The sequence below is a fragment of the Lepisma saccharinum genome, chromosome 2, assembly GCF_977018435.1.
Source record: "Lepisma saccharinum chromosome 2, izLepSacc3.1, whole genome shotgun sequence".
Classification (NCBI taxonomy): Eukaryota; Metazoa; Arthropoda; class Insecta; order Zygentoma; family Lepismatidae; genus Lepisma; species Lepisma saccharinum.
Window position 1 is genome coordinate 67,140,973 of NC_139230.1, and position 22,045 is coordinate 67,163,017.

The window sequence follows — 22,045 nt, forward strand, 5'->3', positions numbered from 1 at the left end:
CTGAAAGCTAACCATGCACATTTCTCTTTTTCTGTTAGCAATTCCACAAAGTTGTCATCATGAATGATCTCACGGATTTGCGGCCCAATAAATATGCCTTCTTTTAACTTATTATCACTGAGTTTAGGAAACGTTTTTCTCAAGTACTCAAAACCCTCACCGTGTTTATCCAAAGCCTTAACAAAAACTTTCATCAGCCCTAACTTTATATGCAACGGTGGTAACAAAATCGTGTGTATCTCAAGTAGAGGATGATTCCTAACACTCTTCTCACCAGGAATTAAGTTTTTCCGTATGGGCCAATCCACAATGTTCTAACGTTTATCTTTTGCCCGGCTGCCCCATTGGCAAAGAAAACAACAAAATTTTGTAAACCCAGACTGCATGGCTAACAGTATACCAATCATTTTGAGGTCTCCGCATATCTGCCAACCATATTTTTCATAATTTATCACTTCTAATATTGTATCCATATTTTCATACGTTTCCTTCATGCTGGAAGAATAGGCAAGGGGTACTGATGGGTATATATTCCCATTAAGCAACAATACTACTTTTAAACTATTCTTAGATGAATCTAAAAATAGTCTCCACTCGTTTGGGTTGTGACTCCTTCCAAGTTCTTGCAGAAGGCCTTCTACATAATTGCAGTAAGTTAACTCATTACTAACAGAAAAAAATGTGTCAGTGATTGTTGGCGTTTCCGATATGACACCTTAACACCATCTTATAATAAATTCCACCCTCGGAGATGAGAACCTAATAATTCCGCTTGAACTTTAGAAAGGTTGAAATCTCTGACTAGATCATTTAGTTCGGATTGGGAAATAAAGTGAGGTATATTTGTATCAGGAAAATTTTGATCGGTGTTTGAATATGACTGACCAGGTTCGTCATTTGGAGAAGCACTGCTTGGTTCTGTTTCATCCACTGTCCATTCTTTAGGAGGCTTAGGAATTGGTATAAAATCATGACTCATAGGTTTCTTGGCTGAAGGAACATCAGGATAAAATATAGAATGTTTTGATTTAGAACTATATCCCACTATGTTTATTAAACAGAAGTAACAATCCGTAGTATGATCTTTCTGTTCTGTCGATATTACAGGGTTTCCGAAAGGCATTGATTTGTGAGTGCCATTAAGCCAACCACGTAAAGTTCGCGAACAATTACAACAAATTTTACCTGGTGCCCAGCTTTTTCCCTCGTCTACTTTACTTCCAAAATACAACTCACATGCTTTTTTCACTATAGGAGTGATAGTATTTCTCTGTGACTTCGGAGTAAATTCCCCGCAAACAGAACAAAACAAGTTCGGGTTATTCACACATTTGCGTGACATGGCGAACTCATTAATTGACTTATAATATATTTCTTTAATTATGAATTATTATTATTATTATTAACAATTATGAATGCTCTGATCGTTTTGTTAAAATACAGCTTACACTTCACTTCACTATACACAATATTACATTCACAATTTCACGAACATACACAAACATAAAATACGGCTACACGCGAAGGCTACTCGCGAAGTTATCGGAAAGGAACTTAAGACTCGACTAACCCACAAAAGAACAAATTTTAACAGACAAACAGGAAATTACTCTACTGCGAGATGTTTCCTCCACGAAATATTAAGTGCCAGTCATAAACACACAAGGTGGCTAAAAGGATCTTATCCATTTGCTAGGAACCAAACGTTAAGCCGTATGCGGAGCAGGGTGCGGAAAACTGAAACCATAAAACTATAAAATGTGGGTGTTCTGCAAAAACTTTAGGTGGTACAGGAAAACGGAGCAGCACCCGCCTCGATTCGGTGTCAACGTTGTCAAAATTTCACATTATAACCCATCTCCCCGACCGGTAACGATAACTTGCCTGGCTCAAGGCCTAAATAGGGTGAGTGGGGCATACACACAGGTCGAGATTAGGGGTTTGGGAGGCTTGACAGCCACGGCCTCCCATCTGCAAAGGAGCATCCACAAGGAAAAATTGATTTGAAAAGAGTCACATAAAAAAGAAGAGATTTAAGATGTGGTAAAAATATTTAAAATTTTGACTATGTAGCATAACTTGGCCTAACTTAAATGTATGTAAAAAGCTCCTCATTATGGTATTAGCCTTGTGACTTCACCCAGGCCTGGGTAAACAAAAGTGATCCATGGTTCACCGATGAAGTGAGACTTGGATTTTATTAAAGATTGCTTGTGCAAGTATTTGGTGATGTAGAGCTAGGTGTAGTTCTAATTTGGTTTTTCAAAACATCTGTGTCTGTATTAAATTGTATTAAGTACTGTTATACTTCCAAGCCAGTGAATTCGAACAATATTTAGCCTTTACTCTTACCTAACCATTTGACACCAGCAAAATGTTAACTGAACAATCCTTTGAGAGTTTCAGATTGCTGAACTTGCTAGATGCTCCTGGAGTATATGTATATGCATAAATCGTTCATGTGTTGCTTTACCTATGTAATGCACCTGGAGAGTATGCAACCAATCATCATTTACAGTTTTTCAGAGTTCCATTGCCTGCAGAATCCACCTGGAAGCTATGAATCCTTTGTTAAGGAGTCTTGGGTTGTTACACACAGTTTTCCGATGTTGATTTTTCATAATGTCTTTCTTATTATAATGTCTAGCTGACCTCCATGGCACACTATGATGCCAGGGGTCCCGGGATAACATTCCAGCCTGGTTGTGAGTGTTCCTTCAACAGTTTCATTATATCATCACTCATCTTCATCGTTGTGATTAGCCAAAAGTGACAAAAAGCAACACTAAATAACAAGACTTGAATCAAGTCAAACCTTCCTCCAATTGAAATAAATGTACTGTTATTATTTATTACTATGCTCTCCTTGATGGAATAGTGATAACACTGTCACCTTTTAATTTAGAGGTCCTGGGCAGTGATTTATAAACACATCCCAAACTCTCCTAGAATTTTTTTTCACAAGATCCCATTTTATAGTTAATTTGATGATAAATTTGCCCTTAAAAAGATGATGCCTGCCAGATAAAAATTCTGATCTCAGGTTCAATCCCCATGGTTCGAATCCCATTTTAAACTGAGTTTCAGTCCCAATTAACCTGTCTAAGCATCATGTAGACTTTATTATACTTACTTGTTTTACTTATTTATTTCACCTCAATCTGAAAATATAGTGAGAGTTACTAATAACATGTAGGGGAGAGGCAGGTAACCTAAGCAGCCAATTTTCTTCTTAATTCCTATTAGGTATTAGCACTTTTTTACCCCTGTCAGGTTTCTCTCCACTATGAACTGCAGCAAATATAATTTGACATGAAACTTTCACTAGTGTAATGCCTGTGCATTTTATCTTTGTGTTGGAAAAAGTTTCTGCCACACAGGTAATATACTCTGTGTGATCAGAAGTATCCGGACACCCACCTGAAAATAAAGAACAAGTTTGGGCAACCCTCCATCGGGAACACTGGCAGTCAATACAGTGTTGGCCCACCCTTGATGACAGCCTTCACTCTCACGGGCATACTTTCAATCAGGTGCCGGAAGGTTTCCTGAGGAATGGCAGCCCATTCCTCGCAGAGCGCCAAAATGAGAAGAGGTATTGATGTGGATCGGTGTGGTCTAGCACGAAGTCGGCATTCCAAAACATCCCAGAGATGTTCTATGGGATTTAAATCAGGACTTTGCGCAGGCCAGTCCATTAGTGGAACGTTGTTATCGTCAAACCACTCCCCCACAAGCCCTGCAGTATGGACGGGTGCTCGGTCGTGTTGAAATACACAATGGTCATCCACGAACTGGTCTTCGACAGTAGGCAGCATGAAAGCTGTTAAAATGTCAACGTACGCTTGTGCCGTGATATTGCCATGTAAAGCAACAAGGGGGCCAAGCCCCCTCCAGGAGAAACATGACCACACTCTAACTCCGCCACCTCCGAATTTCACTTTCAGCACTATACAGGCTGGTAGATGTCGTTCACCAGGCATTCGCCACACCCACACCCTACTATCGGATCGCCACATTGTGTACTGTGATTCATCACTCCACACAGGGGTTTTGCACTGTTCTATGGTCCAGTTTCGACGCTCCTTGCACCACACGAGGCGGCGTTTTGCATTTGTCTGTGTGATGTTTGACTTATGGACAGCTGTTCGGCCATATAAACCAAGTTGCCGCACCTTGCGCCAAACAGTAATGGTGCTTGGAGTAGACCCTGATGCAGCTCGGAATTCCTGTGTGATGGTGGCGATGGATGATTGACGATAATGCTATACGACCCTCTTCAACACTCGATGGTCTCTGGAGGTCAACATGGGAGGTTGGCCTGCAAGCTTTTGGGTTGTACACATCCCTTCACTATAACATCGGAAACATTGGACCGAGGGATGTTTAGGAGGGTGGAAGTCTCACACACAGACTTCTTACACAAGTGCCACCCAACCAACTGACCACGTTGAAAGTCTGTGAGTTTCTCAGACCATCCCATACTGCTGTCTCACACTGTCTGCAGACTACTGAGTTCGCTGACTATGTGTTCCACACGGTAGATGGCAGTACTGTGTCGCCCTCTATGATAAACACACGTTTCGCGGTGTGTCCGGATACTTTTGATCACATAGTTACAGCTTGCTTGGTTAGTGGAATTGCATTGGAAACCTTGTAAAAGCAAGGACATGATTGCATAACATGTTTTACTTTCTTGGATCTGAGGGTATTAAAGAAACATGCATGGCAGGTACCTGTGGACAGGAAGAAAGAGGGTAGCCATGGACACAAGTTACAAAATAAGATGATTGCAGTTTGACATGAAGAATTAATATATTCTGTAGAAATAGTTCTGTGCTCGTCCATTGAGTTAATCATGTCCTAAAAAAGAGAATGAGTACAAACAGGACCTTGTGGTTTTATGATCCCATGAAAGAAACTGTAAACTAAATGTTATATTTGAAAATGGGTGTCAGAAAAGCAGCAGTACCTTGTCCCTAAGAGCTCTCCTCAAGATCAACTCACAAGAATGATAAATGGAAACGGATGTTGTTTTCAACCAAGCCCCAGTTGATTTGAATCCAGCTAGGTCTCGTAAACCTTGCAATGTAGTTATTGCATAAGGTGGAATTTCATGCATGGAAATTAATCCATCCTAGATTATTCTGAGGTAAACTTCCTGCCACCCCTAGTAACAGACATCCCACAATATCCAGAAGAGGATGAAGCATCTCACATGCTACCGATTCAAAAACTCTTGCTCAGCCCACACCATCTGAAGTGAACAGAGACTGCATTTGCAGAAAAAGTACAAACATTGTAGCCTGTGTTAGATGCCAGAAACAAGAGGATGGCATACTTTAAAAAGGAAGCACAGCAGATTGACATTGCATAATTACAGAACATTTAACTTTCTTTCGTATTGTTGAAAAGATTCTCTTGGGAATCCTGTCCACAACTCACCTGGTCGAAAGCCCGAGAGAATCTTTTCATCATTCATTGCCAGGAAAGCTTCAAGACTTACTTTCTTTTGTATTATCTAAGTTGGTGCTACTGTAATGCAATTTTTCGAATTAACTCTTGTCTTACTACATATCCACCAATTGAATGTTACCAGACACCATCAGAACATACCTACTCAGTACTCCCTATACCAGCAACTCTTCAACTGTGATCTTCAACAACTCTTCAGGGAGTCCGCGAAACCCTCCCAGTGTTCCAAAAAGGTTTGGAAAAATACTAAGATAAGAGCATTTACTCTTTATGCTAAGAATGAATTATGAGAGAACAAAAATTATACAAATTTACAGTATCTATTTACTGAGTGATCTCTGAAGGGGGTCCGCGGTCTAGGAAATTTCAAGAACTACTGCCCTATTCTATTAACAACCTACATTGAATATAGTGCTGGTGGATATGCTCTATTTTTTTGTATCTGAATATGCTAGTATTTATAAGTGTTCTATTTAGAATTATTTATCGGTGTAGTTTGTAGTGTATATGTTCAGGTATTAATGACATACTTCAAAATTTTATTTTATTTGAAACATTAACATAAATTAGAATCCTACACTACAAAAATAATGATTGCTTTTTCCTTTTACTTCTAGCTTCTACGAAATTCAGCTACAAAGAAGGAAGCACTTACCAGTATCAGTATTCTATCGATGTGATAACGTTATTTAAAGGAACAAGCACAAATGAGTCTACATTACATATAGATGCTCTCTGTTCTGTGGAATTTTTGACTCGATGTGAGGGCATTCTTAAGGTAAGTGCTAATTGCTTGAATAATCAGTGATATTTTTCTTTCACCGTAGTAATTACCAAGTTTTCGTCTAATTGCCCGTCATAACAGCTCCATGTGACTCTCGCAGCCAGTTATGTTACATGCACTATAAACCCACATCTATGATCATTGTCTACTCATAATCTATGTATAGTGTGATGGACTTTTCCCAGCGTCCACCCCAAGGTTTTTTTTTTCTATTTCTTATTTTCGAAAGTTAGCGTGGGTCGTGGGAACTCTCATGGACGTCACCCCTATTTTTGACCACCTCATTCGCACAGCATGGTGCTGTCACAGTTACGTGAATTTACCACCATGCGACTTTCACGGCCGAGGGACAGAATGCAGCAGCCAGTCTAGAAAGCTGAAAAAAATGTAACAATAGAGCTAGCTCTCCCCAACGAAATGCGCGCCTGGACGTCAGTGTTGCCAGGCATGTCAAAATTTCACCGGCATAAGTATGTAAAGGTATCACTTTGTCTTTTCCTCTTTCAACTTTCTAAATCTAGTGATTTTCTTCCATGCTAGATGGCTCCACACCCTCCATTCTAGGGGGGTCTCTTCCGATTCGAGTCGCACCATATTTTCAGACATTCTCACGTCAAGCCTTTTCTCCGTCCATCTGTGTGACCATATATTTGTCTCTCGAATATTTACAAGCCTGTCACCATTTCGAAAGCATCCCTTGCGTGTAAATTTCAGAATTAAGCTCAAAGGAGAACTATTTACCTTCATAAATTTCGAATCTAGGCATGTTTCTGTCCACTTTAGTAAAAGGGTGAATTATATATAACGCTGTAAACTTGCGAGGTCACACACCCTCCATGTTCATTGTCAGTAGTGCATAATGGAGAAGAAAGTGCAAGCTCCTGATTGGTCAGGGGAGCACAATAGTGCAAAATAGTGTTTCCAGGAGTGTGGAGAGTCCTGGGACGGACAGTCTAAGTTTTAACGGTGAAGAAGTAAGGAGGTGAAGTGGTCGCTCTCGAAAAGTTCTTTGATTCTTTGCCTTGTACGCATATGAGAGCAGTGCGGATCTGTTGACGCTCGGGCGTGTGAACGTTCAAGTGTTAAAGCAGCGCCAAGTACGGACTATGTGTGCAGTGCTGATTTGTTGACGCTCGGACGCGTGAACGGGAAAGTATTGAAGCACCGTCAAGTACGGCGAGTCCAACGTTAAGATGCCTGCAGAACAGCTTATACAGTAACCAAGCACGTTGAAATGGACTGAATCGGAGACGACCAAGGAACCCACGAGTGGTCCTAGCTGCTATTCTGAAGGACCGATATCATTTCATCTATTACCCCCCCCCCCCTTCCATCCATATCTCTACAAACGTGACATTAGGACCACATCAGAAGACTGGGCCCCAACGATGAACTCAGTGCGCGCTTATATATATATATTTTTCTTCCCAATGTGCATCGGCAGACAAGGTAAAGTGCAAACTGTAGTGTAGTACGCGTACTGCATGCATTATGTAATTGGCCAAATAATTTCAACTCTTCATTGCTAATTTAGTTGTGACAGTGTGTATAAATTTTATAAATATGTTTATAGGTCTTTATTCTTGGATCAGTTTTGTTTCTTGCATAGTTAGCCAAACTAATAGAAATTAAAATTATGGAAATAATAAGATTGTGTTTGCATCTCGATTTACCTCCTCATATTGAGATTCACCTACAAATGTGTGTGTTACAAGGAGCCAGTTGAGGTTGTATGTATAGCTAGCCGTGGATTTAATTTTTGATTTGTCTTGCTTTGTTGCCCAACTGGTTCCCGGAGGCACTGTTGCCTTCATGATGTGGTGGCTCCCTATTTCTACCGGTAGGCAGTCATTACAATAGATTTCATTACTTTATAGTGTAAATAGTCTATGTAGACAATGTCAATCACACAAAACATTTACAACACTGTAATGAGAGAAAGTGCCAATTTTTCAATCACGTTGGTCATATTCAAATAAAAAAATCATTATTTAAAACAAAAAGAAAATCGCACTCTTTTCCAAGCAGCAACTTCTGGGAAAAGGTAAAAATAAACACATGCTAATTGTGAGAGAAAAGTATATAGTATTATATTTTAGTAATAGTACTAGTACTACTAGTAGGATGCTAGTATTCAGGATGCTCGTGCATAGCGTAAAACAACAACCGAGAGGTACGGGGATCGATGCCCCGCATCTCTGCCACGTAAAACAACAACCGAAGCATGCTGGTTGTGAACCTTAAAATGTTCTGGGATCGAACCAGGTGCCCTTAGACGAATTTAAATCTTACCATTGGGGTTTAGCGGTAGCTCATGATCTCTCACTTGGCTGCTTCTTCCATCTGCGGAGGTACCTAAATCAACTTAACCTACACAACCTTTTAAATGAATGGCAACTCACTTATTTTGGGTTAAAGTGACCCAAAGACTGCAAAGGCAAGGTTGGCGATAGAGAAAGCATATTTATTACCTGTCTCGTTCTTGAAGAGTTGATCAGTAAGAGTTTCCAAGTTAAACTCTCACTCACTCACTCACTGATGTTAGCCTCTTAAATTGTCTCTTAACTTCTCAGCACTTCACTTCTCAGCACTTCACTTCCAAACGATTCTAACTGACGTTCACTTTTCATAACAAAATTGACTCTCTTTCAAAATCAAACTCCCTGACATCTCCAGAGTCCAAACTTAACTCTTGTCTCTTCTCTCCCCAAAACTCAAACTCCCCGCTTTACTATTCCCGACTACCACTGTCTCAAGCTAATCTCCGACTGTCCTGTTCAAGATTCAACTTGCATGTTCTCCATCTAAGCTCCGCCTCCTTTTCTCTCTCTTTCTCCCCCACTTTTCCTCTGCAATAACTGCAAAATGCTTTTTCTTGAAGCTGTGCTGAAGTTAACACATTTCTTAGTTTCCTGTCTGTTACCCAGCTAAGCTTAACTCGAACATGACAATAAGGGGTACATTACGATAGCATGAGCATGGGATTCAATGTGTTAATTTCATTCAATTTTTATTTATTTTCCTGGAGTGGCCGCGGAGCCCCCGAGAAGTGCACGTGGAGCCCTTCCACGGAGCACAGGTTGGGAACCGCTAATGTAGATTATATATGAGGGAAGTCTTTAAATAGGTCACAAACTGATGTGGGATAGTTGAAAATAGTAGTGAGTAGTTTCCAAAGGTGTCATTAGGTAGCAGCACAAACCAGCTTTATGATATTCAGTTAGCAGTTGCTAGTAGCAGTTGCACGCATCGGCAGCTCAGTTTAGAAATGAAGACCATACTCGAGGACTGTACCTGGAGATGGTATGAGTGGAGATGATTCGAGCTGACAGGCGATTGACGATAGAAAGCATAGCAACTGAAATAGGGTGTTCTCATGGTTTTAAGCCTACAGCATAAGGCACGATCATTTGAAAAGTATGTGCATGGTGGCAGCGAATGTTTTGCAGATGATGAAGATGTTGAACATTAGGTGCGACTGTGGCTGGGACAGCAGCCCAAAGACTTTTATGCAACAGGTTTTTGAGGAATGATAAAGCGATGGGATAAGTGTATAAATGTTTGTGGACATTATGTTGAAAAATGAAAATTGTTTGCAAGTCAGTATCTTACTTAGTATTTTTTCATAAACATTTGTGACCTACTTGCTGACTTACCTATGTAGGTAGGTATATGGGGAAGGGAGGGGGGGGGGTGAAGTTGTGAATTTTCTATGCTGCTTGTATTTTTTGTTTCATTGCTAAGAAACTTCCTAATCCTGCTTCCCTACTAGATACTCTTAATCAGGTGATAGGAAGTTAGATCTGGAAAATAACTTTTATTTTCAAATTACTAATTACAAATTCAAAATACGTAGAGCAATAGTTTATATCAGAATAGAAGTTGAAAGATGATTCTAACAAAATTTTCTATTAAAAGAAAGTCATTGAAACACACTGAACTTTTATAACTGAGATTTTTATTGCATTTATAAACACAAATCTTATTTTTGTAATAGTTGAGGGAAATTAAAATGTGTCAGTTTTTCTGATTTTCTAACAGAATATACAAAGAAATTTGGATATTTTTATTTACATTATTTTTTCTTACAGCTACAGAATGTGACTTTGAAAGAGTGGGCCTCAATGCGGAATTTTGATGATAGTGAAGAGGAGGAGGGTACTGTCATTAATGATCCAAATAATATTCTTCCACAAGAACAAGAATTCAGAACAGCGTTGGAAAAGCATGAAATAAGGTAAATATATACACACACACTCATGAAGTTTATATTACTTTTCAATATCAAGCAACCATGGAAATCCAACACAGCAAGAAATACAGTAGGTTAGTTGAAAAGTTTCCCTTAATTGTAAGTTTCTCGCGAAGAAACCACAGAAAAAACACCTTTGTTTGTTTTCTTTTATGTTGAAAATGGGTATGGATGTGATGTACGAGTTGAAACTTTCCTTGCCCACAAAATTTTAATTAAAATTATCGAGGGTGGAATATTACAGCCAACTTTTCATTTCATTAACAGAAATGGAACTTTATCATTTCCTAAAATGTCTCCATACTATTCTCGAGTTATGATTTAAGTTTCCATCTAAGTTAATATTGAATTTTATATGTTTATTTGTTGAACCTCAGCGCAGATATTTCTGGAAGTTGGTTTTACATGGAGTAACAACATGTGCTAACAGTAAATTAACACTTTATTAGTGTCCAACGTGAACGAGCGCGATGCGATGTACACGACAACCTTCTTGGAGAGCATTCTCCACAGACTACTCACTACAGAGCAAATACACATTGATAAGTCAATTTGACCATGTTGGGAAAGTGTGTCTTTTGTACAACGTTCAACACTTCCCTTCAAAAACAACTTTTACAAGCTTCCTTTTTTTTTTTTACAAAAAACATTGTTGCACTTTAACATAACAATAAGTACACTACTTTTCATTTCCCACTCCCATTAAGCCACATAATTTAGCAAACCTAACTTTTGCTAATGGTTTCATGAGAATGTCTGCTACCTGACTTTCAGCATCAATGTGTTCCACATTTAACACTTTATTCTGAAATTTTTATATTACAAAATAATAACGCACTGCAATATGTTTTGAGCGTTTGTGAAATTCAGGAATTTTTACCAACTTAATAGCACTAGCAGTGTGGGCATTCCTGTCAGATGAGTAATCTCATTCAAGAGTCTTGTTAACCATATCGCTTCCTTCGCTCCCTTGCTGGCTGCCACAAATTCAGCCTCTGTTGTTGATAGAGCAACCGACTTCTGCTTCCGGCTCATCCAGGATATCGCTCCACCTGCATACTTGCATAGAACTTCAGTTGTTGAGCATCTTGTTGTTGGATCTCCACCATAATCTGCATCACTGAAGGCTTCCAGGATCCCAGGATTATGATTTGGACTGTAGCATATCCCATAAGCAGTGGTTCCTCATAGATATTTGAAAATTCGTTTCACTCCTTGCCAATAAGATACTCTTGGACTGTCCAATGCTTGCGACACTAATCCAACAGCATAGGAGATATCTAGCCTAGTGACTGTAGCCAGATACATCAAGCTGCCAAATGCTTCTCTGTAAGGAACACTAATGTCTACTGACTGCTGTGTGTTTACTTCCCCTGCATTTACACTTCCTTTTTCAGCAGGTGTTGACACAGCATTCACTTCACTCATGCGGAATTTCTCAAGAATCTTCTTTGTATAGTTCTCTTGACATACAAAAATAGAACCATTTTCTTTTTGTCTTATCTGTATGCCCAAGAAACAATCTAATTACCCAACTACTATTTCAAATTCTTCTTTTAGAGTTCCAAGAAAACTGTTGACATCTTCAATATCATTGCCTGCAACCAAGCCATCATCCACATAGATGGTTACGATCATTTTCTTTCCATTTTTCTTACGAATGAACATAATTGGGATCAGCTTTGCTGCATGTGAAACTATGCTTCGACATGAAATTCACAAATCGTCTATTCCAACAATGAGGTCATTGCTTCAGTCCATAAAGACTCCTTTTTAGCTTACACACACGATCAGTCCCATCATCAAACCCTTCAGGTTGATACATATAGATTTCCTCATCAAGATCACCATAAAGAAAGGCTGTTTTCACATCAAATTGAGCTAACTTCAACCCTTTACAAGCTGCAACACTCAGCACAGTTCGTGCAGTATCAAATCAAGCCACTAGATTAAAGGATTCATCGTAACCAATTCCACTCTTCTGAAGATAACCCTTTGCTACCAGTCTTGCTTTGAATCTGTAGATACTGCCATCTGCCTTTGTCTTTACTTTTAGAACCCATCGATTATCAATAACTTTCTTATTGCTTGGAGATTCAACAAGTATCCAAGTCTAGTTCTTAGCTAAAGACTGCATTTCATCTTCCATTGCTAATTTCCATTCTGCAGCATTTCTTGATGACATGGCATCTTTATACAAGCTCGGTTCTAAAGCAATCTACCTGTAACACACAACCATCTTGCCACACTGGTTTCTGCACCCTTTGACGATCTCACAATTCATAACATGGTTCACTTCCACCAGTTACATCTCCTGTGATGCATCTGTTCCCTGTAGCATCGTAGTATGCAGACTCACTCCCAGGGCTATCAGGTTCTTCCACAGTAGATTCAAACATTATTTTTTCTGGTGAAACAATTTCAAAAGACACTTTTACTGGCAAAATTGTTTCTGTGCAAAAAACAACATCACGACTGAGCAACACCTTGTCATTTTTCTCATTCCAGATGCGGTAACCATCTTTTTCATCACAGTAACCAATCAGAAAACCCTTAATGCTGTTTTTGTCCCATTTCTGTTGTTTTTGCTTTGGTACATGAACAAAACACACTGTTCCAAACACTTTCAAATGATCTATACCTGGTAAGTCTTTTCCATACCAAAGTTCATATTGTGTCTTTTTTTCTACAGTGGTTGGTCCAGTTCTGTTCAGAACATATGTTGCAGTATTCACTGCTTCAGCCCAAAGTTTCACTGGAAGATCTTTGGAATGGAACATCGAGCAACCAGATTCAACCCATGTTCTGTTCTCATGTTCTGCAGCTCCATTCTGTTCAGGTGTATAAGGCATGGTGTTTCTGAAATTGATTCCCTTTTCTTTCAATAAAGCCTTCACTTCTGAATTATCAAATTCTTTCACTAAATGACCTGTAACACTGACTTCAGATAAAAACTGTTTTAGTCATGCAGCGACTTCCAATTTTTGTTTCAGAAAAAACACACGTCGGAATTTCGAAAAGTCATCCTTGAAACAAACAAAATACAGTGCAACACCCAGTGATTTTGTTTGCATTGGTCCATACACGGCAGCATGGATTCTTTTACCTGTTTTTTCTGCACGAGAAGCCCGCTGTCCAAAACTTTTCTGATGTTGCTTGCCAACCACACAACCTTCACAAAACTGATCATCAGTTTTTACATTAATTCCATGCTGCACTAGAAACTTTCGAACATGCTGCTTACCTTGGTGTCCAACCTTTCATGCCACAGCTGCAATGTATCGGGAGCTGACACTAAGCACACTTACACAGGATTTTTGGGGGGTAATGCATGCATGTGCATTTGGTACAAACCACTTAAAGTAACACTTCCCCATGCATGTACCTTATCATTTCTTTTTAGTATACACTTCATGGAATCTGCACAGAATAGAAAACCTTTTTTCTAGTGGAGTTCACAGAAAACAAATTCTTACTGATATTTGGCACATACCACACATCACAAATGATTTTTCACCCACCTACCATTGACCAACATTTTCACATTCACTATACCACTGCCATGTGCTAATATGATGGCTTTATTTCCCACCTGTAATTCTTTTGGTGCTGGGAATTTTTGGTACTATGGAAAGTAGTCCTTCCAGTTAGTCATATGTGCTGTGCTTCTGCAATCCAAACTTCCAAAGCAGGACAGTTCAATTCAAAGCTCACAAAGGCTCCTCCTTCTGGAACATGCTCATTTCCACTGGTTGAAAGTCTATTTAACACCAACTTGCATTGCTTGGCAAAATGGCCTACTTTGTGACATTTAAAACACTTTTTTGCTTTTTCTGGACGTTTCTTGTGCTTCTTTGGATCATCACTTTTCACCACAAAAGCTGTTGTGTCACTACTCTTGTTGGGAAGTCTCATTTCAATTAGCCTAAGTCATTCAGTTAGCCTGTCTACAGTACACTCTTCCATTGGAACCGATTCCCATACACTTTTGAATTCAAAATATTCACTAGGTAAGGTAGACATGATTCAACTCATCAAAAGCAGTTCTGGAACCTTGGACTTCGTAAGACGTTCCATTTCATCATTCATTTCATGGAAATTTCTCTGAAGCCTGGACACGTATGTTGCAATATCTACCGCTGCATATTTGGATAGATTGAAGAATTGTTCTGACAATCAATCCAATCGCTGTGCCGAACTTTGCTCATACACTGACATCAATTTGTTCCAAATTTCCTTAGACGTATCACACGTGCTGGTTAGTTCAGATTTAGCATCATTCATGCTATTCACCAATATCATTTGTCCGCCTTCTGGTACCTTTTAAACTCTGCTTCATACTTACGTCAATCTTCTGTAGTACACTCAGCAAAAAGTTCCTGTGGAGAAGTACACGTGCCATCCACAACTTTTAGGACATCGTGGTGTCGTAACAGCAGTTCCACTTGTCATTTCCACCTCGGCCAGTTCTGCGCACCTTCCAGCTTGTCTACTGTTGTTTCGAACTCAGCCTTCAGCAGCAACCTAAACAGGCTTCTTTCAAAAGTGCAATATTCTCACCAGTCAGGTTAGGAAGACAAAGGACACTTCCTGTTGCACTCTGAAGAACAACGACACTTACTGTTGCACTCCGACAAACTACCAAACTTCACAGGCGCAGTGGAACGTATCTGGGCCCATAACCTGTTGAACCTCAGTGCAGATATTTTCGGAAGTTGGTTTTGCATGGAGTAACAACATGTGCTAACAGTAAATTAACACTTTATTAGTGTCCAACGTGACCGACCACGATGCGATGTACACAACAACCTTCTTGGAGAGCATTCTCCACAGACTACTCACTACAGAGCAAATACACATTGATAAGTCAATTTGATGATGTTGGGAAAGTGTGTCTTTTGTACAACGTTCAATGTTATTTTTATCACAGCTATATTTCTGAAACAATCAGAAATTGGCAAGGTGAAGGACAAACTGAACAAAATTTAGGTATAGAAATTCAAGAGTAAGCAGCCCCTTAAGGTTCTCTGCAGGTGGGCCATGAAGTAATCAATTACACTCCTGTACATAAGTGTGCAAAACTGAGAAAGAAAATTATGTGGTAAACCTGTTTATGTATCTCAAACTTCCTCATGGGAAATACCACAAAATATGTCATAAGAAACAACATTGTCAATGAGCACTGTCAGGTGCAAACTGAATCATGATTTGATTGGTCATGTGTTGTTAAAGATATAATCCATGTTCAATCCAAGTTTTGTAGAAACCTATTGTTTCATAAATTTTACTTTAATAATGGCGATTATGCAAATTTTTATGGCAAAAATTATTTTCTATTATCTTTTCCTTGAAAGGTTTTCGTTTCATGATGGTGTCATAAATGAGGTGTGCCCTGATCCAGGAGAAGAAAACTGGGTATTAAACTTCAAAAAAGGAATAATTTCTGCCCTCCAGAACAGTATGGATAGGTTTGATGTTGACTATCAAACTTCAGAGGTAGGCATGTTACCAATTCAGTAATGATTGTAGGCTGATCATGTTTAGGCAAGGGCATAGAAATCTATTATCACAGGGTGTGGCAGTTCTCATAGCATAATTTGAAGTCACAATTATACAGAAAGAAATGGCATTGACCAGGTATTGTTTGAATATGATCCCTGGCAAGTGATTACTGTGATGTACCACATATTCTTCCAAGCACCTGCCCATTGCTCGTTCTAGCATGTTTGCTGGGATACTGGCAGCAATATCTTTGATGTGATCCTCAGTTCCAAGATCGTGGAGGATGTGTTTGGAATACTTCTTGCTTAAGGCAACACCATAAGAAAAAGTCTGAAGAGGATAAATCTGAGGATTTAGCTTGCCACAGGATGTCACCATAATGAGGAAAGACTTTCTGTGGAATGGTCTGTTACAAGAAATCCATGCACACACTTGCATTCCATTGTTCAATGTTGGTGGCATCAACGCTACACAGAGTAGCAACAAACAACAACTGAAACACAGTTTACTGTTAATGGCAATTCATGTACAGTATAATGACACTGTTTTCAGCCATACACTGTTGCCAGCATTTTCATCATTTCCTACTTAAATTATGTTATGAATGCTGCTGCACCCTATAACTGGAGAAGAAGTAAAATAATTCAAATATAATTTAGCTTTGTGTGTTTTTAAATTAATTGTCAAAGTAACTTAAACAGGACAATTTAATAATATTTGCCACTATTATTTTAGAACATTATTTGCTTTGGTATAACAGGGTGGCTACTCACCAGGAATTCCTTGAATTCTGGGAATTATGTGTGAATTATTGGCTTTGGGAATCATGTGTAAATTCTAAGTGAATTTTTCTCCATAGACATTAAAAATTTGAACTTTTGTTAATCCAAATGACTTCATACATTTACAAATGCCTCAAGGCAAGCTTTTCACAGTTTAGCTTTTATTTTTATCTGGGAAAGAAAAGAAAGGAAGGCTGCATGAAAAGTAAAACAGTGTTCTCTCAATCCATTCACTTTCTTTGTGTACTTTGCAGAACAATCTACCTGACAGGCAGAAGTTGATTAGGTAAATTTGAGTTGGAAATGCTTATATAATTAACAATTTTTCGTAGATTAGTATTTTCTGTAAGATTTGTGACTTGTATTTGTAGATGTATTTCGAGTCTAGTATGTGAAATGGCAAATGTAAACTCCACACCATAAATTGAATATTTTAAATAGTATGTATATCGTTTAATTGAATTGAATTAGAATTTTTGAATTAATTGGAATCTCGCAGAGCTTTTATATTGTTAATATTTTCATTTGTGTGGGTGATGAGGGGTCGTAATACGTTAGGTTGAAATAGAGAAAACATCAGCATGGACCCTTGAATTTTTGGAAGGTTCGCCTTGAAAACTGGAAATTTTACTTGAATTTTATCACGGTTCTAGAATGGCCACCCTGTATAAGCATTGTACAGAAGTTATCTGGAGAGAGACCTATTAATTTAGTCACCTAGCAGCCTAAACATTAGGCACAAATGATGATATTTTGCTCATTGATTTTCTCTTTATTCCTGATTCTTGTATAGCATGCTTCAAAATTAACATCTTTTACAGGCTGACGTTGCTGGACAATGTGATACAGAGTACTCGCTGCATGTTATTGAAACTGACTTAGTGCTCAAGAAAGTGAAGGATATATCTACGTGCACCAGTCGTTACAACCATCACTCGGCTATCCAAACAACTCCATATATCTTTAAATCTGTATGTGTGCAAGTTTCTATTTTTTCTATTCAGTAATTTAAATGTTTGCCATTTGTTTTACAACAAATCATTCACAGCTAAATTGCATTGTTTAATTGGAAAGTTACTTTTTGTACTGCATTTTGGATATTTATTCTCATGAAAGGTTTATAGATATTAAATCCACAATTGGAAGAACATGCACACATGAAAAATGTTTCCTCTACAGACTTGTGACAGATTCAGAAACATATCTTTATTTGTAGATATGGATGTTTTTTTTAATGGTTTACTTTCTTGTTCTAGGTATCTATTAATCAGTAGCGTATACTGGGTTAAGAACCTGGGCTATCGCACCATATCATAGTGTTCGAATGGACAAAAAATTGCTGGTGGGGGTGTTTTCTTTTTTTTTTTTACTTCATTTGGGGTGGCGGGTTGAAATGATGTGACTCTGTGATTAAAAATATATACCTCATAAATAAAACATGGAAATATACATTGTCAGTAAGGAAAGGATTTCAAGAATTTCATTCTTATTTGCAATAAATTAGAGGCCCATATTGTGAAATATTATGTAGGCCTATATACGAGAATAAAAATAAAATTTCAACCTACCGATTTTCATGATTTGAAGTTTGGGTACTGCTTGTTGGCGCAGTAATAACATTGTTGCCTTAAAACTAAGGGGTCCTGGGTTCGATGCATGGTGGTTTAGATACCACTTTAACTGTAGATCCGATCCCCATTAGCTTATCTGTTCATAAAGTGGACAATCAAGAAAAATCCACAACGATTTGAAGCTTATCGTCATTCGTAAGCCGAAAAGACAGCTTTTTAATTATGTCCCTCATTTCAGTTCACTACACAACACACATCACATATCATTCACAAAAAAATCAATCCACTCACTACCGTATTCACACGCTGCCTCTAAATAAATTCCATGCACCAAGACCACTCGACGTGATCTAGACTAGAACTGGTCCTTGTCATTTCGGTAAACCATTCCCTCTCAACCAACAATTTTCTACTCCCCACTGTATCTCTAGTTGTTTGAAGGTCAACGACCTCTTTTTCAACTCCTCTGCAAGCGTTCAATGATGTTCTTGTCCCTGCCACATGACACTTTCCCCTTGTGCAATAATTTCGTTTCAAAATTCCCCATTCCTGGGAAAATTACATGCTGGGAAAAAATTGGTTTGCAACATTGACCCAGACTGTTGAGGAAGTTCAGAGGGTTTTTTCCCCACCATATGCAACCCTGTTCTCTCTCCTGTAACAGTTTGACTCCACAATTCCCCGATCCTGGGAAAATTACATGGTGGGGAAAATTGGTTTGCAACATTGATCGGAGCCCTGTCAAGCTTATCAGTCACCCCCGTGGAGTTGCCCACCAGCTGGGCCAGGCGTCGCGTGAATTCAAAGAAAGTGGGCAATGTTTCCAACTTCTAAGAAATCAGGTTCATCATCTTACTGAAATGAACAATTTTATGCACATTTTCTGATAGATATTTTTTTCTGTATTTTATTCCCTGAGTCTGGGCTTCACAGATAGCCTAGATAGCCCCGAATATATGCCTCTGCTATTAATACAACCCTTTGAACCTCATGCAACCCAGTATATTTTGAATCAAATTCCTTTCATCTCATCATATTTGACATTTCTAATAAGAATAGAAATTAAGTCAAAATATTAACTTACATTTATAATGTGATAAATTACATTTCTAAATGTATCAATTTCAATTCTTTAACCACAAATTACCTACTCTAAAATAAAAAAAATGTACAATGCACAATATTTACTCTCTCTCAATTTATATTTATTAATTTTATATTAATAAATACCAAGTGCTATCATCTTGAGCACATTAATATAAAGTTCTCATGTTATTGAGATTTTTTGTTATCATTTGTTATAATTGTATTTTGATCATATTACATGATTTTACATCACATTCTTACATTTAATGTGATGAAGATGAGTAGTTTATTAGAGAAATTGGAAGAAAATGTGCCTTGACTAAGACTCAAATTCAGAGCATTTGTTAGAGAGTTCATGAGTTTGGCACTTGAGCAGTTTATTTAATAATCAAGTATGAAAATATTATATAGTTAGTATATTGTTATGGAATGAGAATGACTGGATAATGGAACAATGAATGAATGAATGGGTTAAAATTAAAAGATATAATAAAATATTGTAATAATTTTAAAATAAAGTTTTGTGTGTAATACTTGTCTGGGATATCTACAGAACAAGCATTTAGTGTTTAACATGTTATTGTCTTTGACTACCGATGCTATTTACTTTCTGCATTAATTTTTTTTTGTGTTTTATTTTTAATAGAAATACCAGTCATTGCCAGTAATGAAATCTACAAGTTACTGTGAACAAGCAGTTGATAACAAAATATATAAGAACATATTCTGTGAAGAGAAACATCTGTTTCAACCATTTTCTAATAAGGATATGGGGGCTACAACAATAACTAAACAGAACCTTCAATATTTGATGGAAACAAATACAACTACATCATCACCAGGTAATTTTAATCACAAAGTGCTCAAAATTAACAATTTTAGTAAATGGCACTACTTTCTTTTTTGTTTACAGTTACCAGATAGCTTAACCAAGCATGTTTTGTCACCACCAAAATCCTTTTTTTCTGTGTTGCAGTGTCATCTACGTTATGAGAATACCATATCGCCATATGAACGTATAATATTAAGTATTGAAGAGAGACCACTATTATTGTATTCTACAGGCAAGCCATTGATACTAATCAAAAGGGAAGCCACATTTACTTCTTTGTACGTTTTGGGGTCAAAGCAAGAATGCAAAAATGAATCAAAGTCATTGGATATTTTCATAGAAGCCTACTAAAAGTTGATTGGTATTCGATGTAGTGGCTAAACCCGTTAAATTACACATGCATGTTTCATTTTTCCTTTATTTTCAACATTGCACCTCCTCAGCACCCTTAGATGGCTAATCCTGGCGTCGCCGCTGCTCTATAGCAATGAGTGGATTTTAGTAGGAAGTTCGACGATGGTCGTGGTGTTAGGCAGCATGAAATACATTACAGGAAAGCGGGTATTTCAGGATCAAGGTGTCTCATTTGTTTTGTTGATGACTGTACCTTGGAACACTTTAAATTTTTTCCCTTTCATATAATGTACATTTTCAAAAACTTGATTATGTGATTCATTAGATGAAAGGTATCTATGCAGTTTTCAATTGCACACTTCCTTTAGTTTTCTTTTTTGTTGGGTTGTGTTTGTCTCTATGTACATTTATCTGATTTATCATGTGACAAGAATGATGTAACTGGGGGTTAAATATTACTCGTGTGTTTATTATAATACACACAAGATTTAGGTCCTCACACTATAGTGTACACATAAAATTACAAATTTGATGTTTCTTTTATTCTGATGATGCAATGCGAATAATATATGAGCAGTTCGGGAGTAAAACTTGATAACCCACAAAAGTATGAAACAGAAAATCACATAGTTCATCCAGTGCATTGTAGCTTATGTATTACCCAGATGTTCCTGTGTGTTTTTGCCCAATATTGGCTACTGAACAGTACTTTTTCACTAATGTGTGCAACTATATATAACCCCAAGTAACCAAAAGTGGTTGGCCCAACCATACTGAAAATGGTTGGCCAAACATAAGAACCATACCATTAGGCAATGGTAATTTTGTCCATTGTTCCAACATTGGCCCAACATGTGGTTTTTACATTAGGCCAACATACTGAAAACTATAGTATACATATATTTGTGTTCCGATTTGTGTATATAATTTATTTTGAGGCCAAATATAAACTCTAGTACAAGTTATATATATAAAATATAAAAATACACAGCACTTTCTCATTCATATGTTATCATTGTTTTCAAGGTACCTTCAAGTGGTAGTACAGTTTACTTAGTTTTGCAACTTTCATGGAATTTAGTCTGCACATAACATTGTTTATTTTACATGTATGGATCTTGAATCACCTTCACAAGAATACCTGCAAGAATGTTCTTTTTCTGCTACAGCTAAACAGACAAACAATAAAAAAAAAAATTAAAAAATGGCAGGTGGGAAAATACGATTGTAGGTGCTATTGAGTTTCCTGTAGTGTTTCCAGAGACCAACCGGTGACTGTCGCAAGTGAATTGATCCTACTATGAAAAGCAGCTTGCCAAGAATCTCCGAAAAGTGCACCACCTGGAGATGCGGAGACAGTGAATTGTTTTGGTTCGTTCTGATTCACAAGAACGGGTCATTAGGTGA

The 22,045-nt window shown here is 37.9% G+C and overlaps 1 protein-coding gene across 1 annotated transcript in view; it reads left to right on the forward strand.

Moving 5' to 3' along the window:
* The window catches only part of Apoltp (Apolipoprotein lipid transfer particle), a 335,784-nt gene that overhangs the window by 73,387 nt on the left and 240,352 nt on the right, over positions 1 to 22,045 (forward strand). The window contains exons 3-7 of the mRNA XM_083117428.1: positions 6,093 to 6,253; positions 10,351 to 10,496; positions 15,866 to 16,007; positions 17,617 to 17,766; positions 20,099 to 20,294. Of these exons, the coding sequence (XP_082973554.1) occupies positions 6,093 to 6,253; positions 10,351 to 10,496; positions 15,866 to 16,007; positions 17,617 to 17,766; positions 20,099 to 20,294 (795 nt within the window). The remainder of the gene's footprint in view (positions 1 to 6,092; positions 6,254 to 10,350; positions 10,497 to 15,865; positions 16,008 to 17,616; positions 17,767 to 20,098; positions 20,295 to 22,045) is intronic.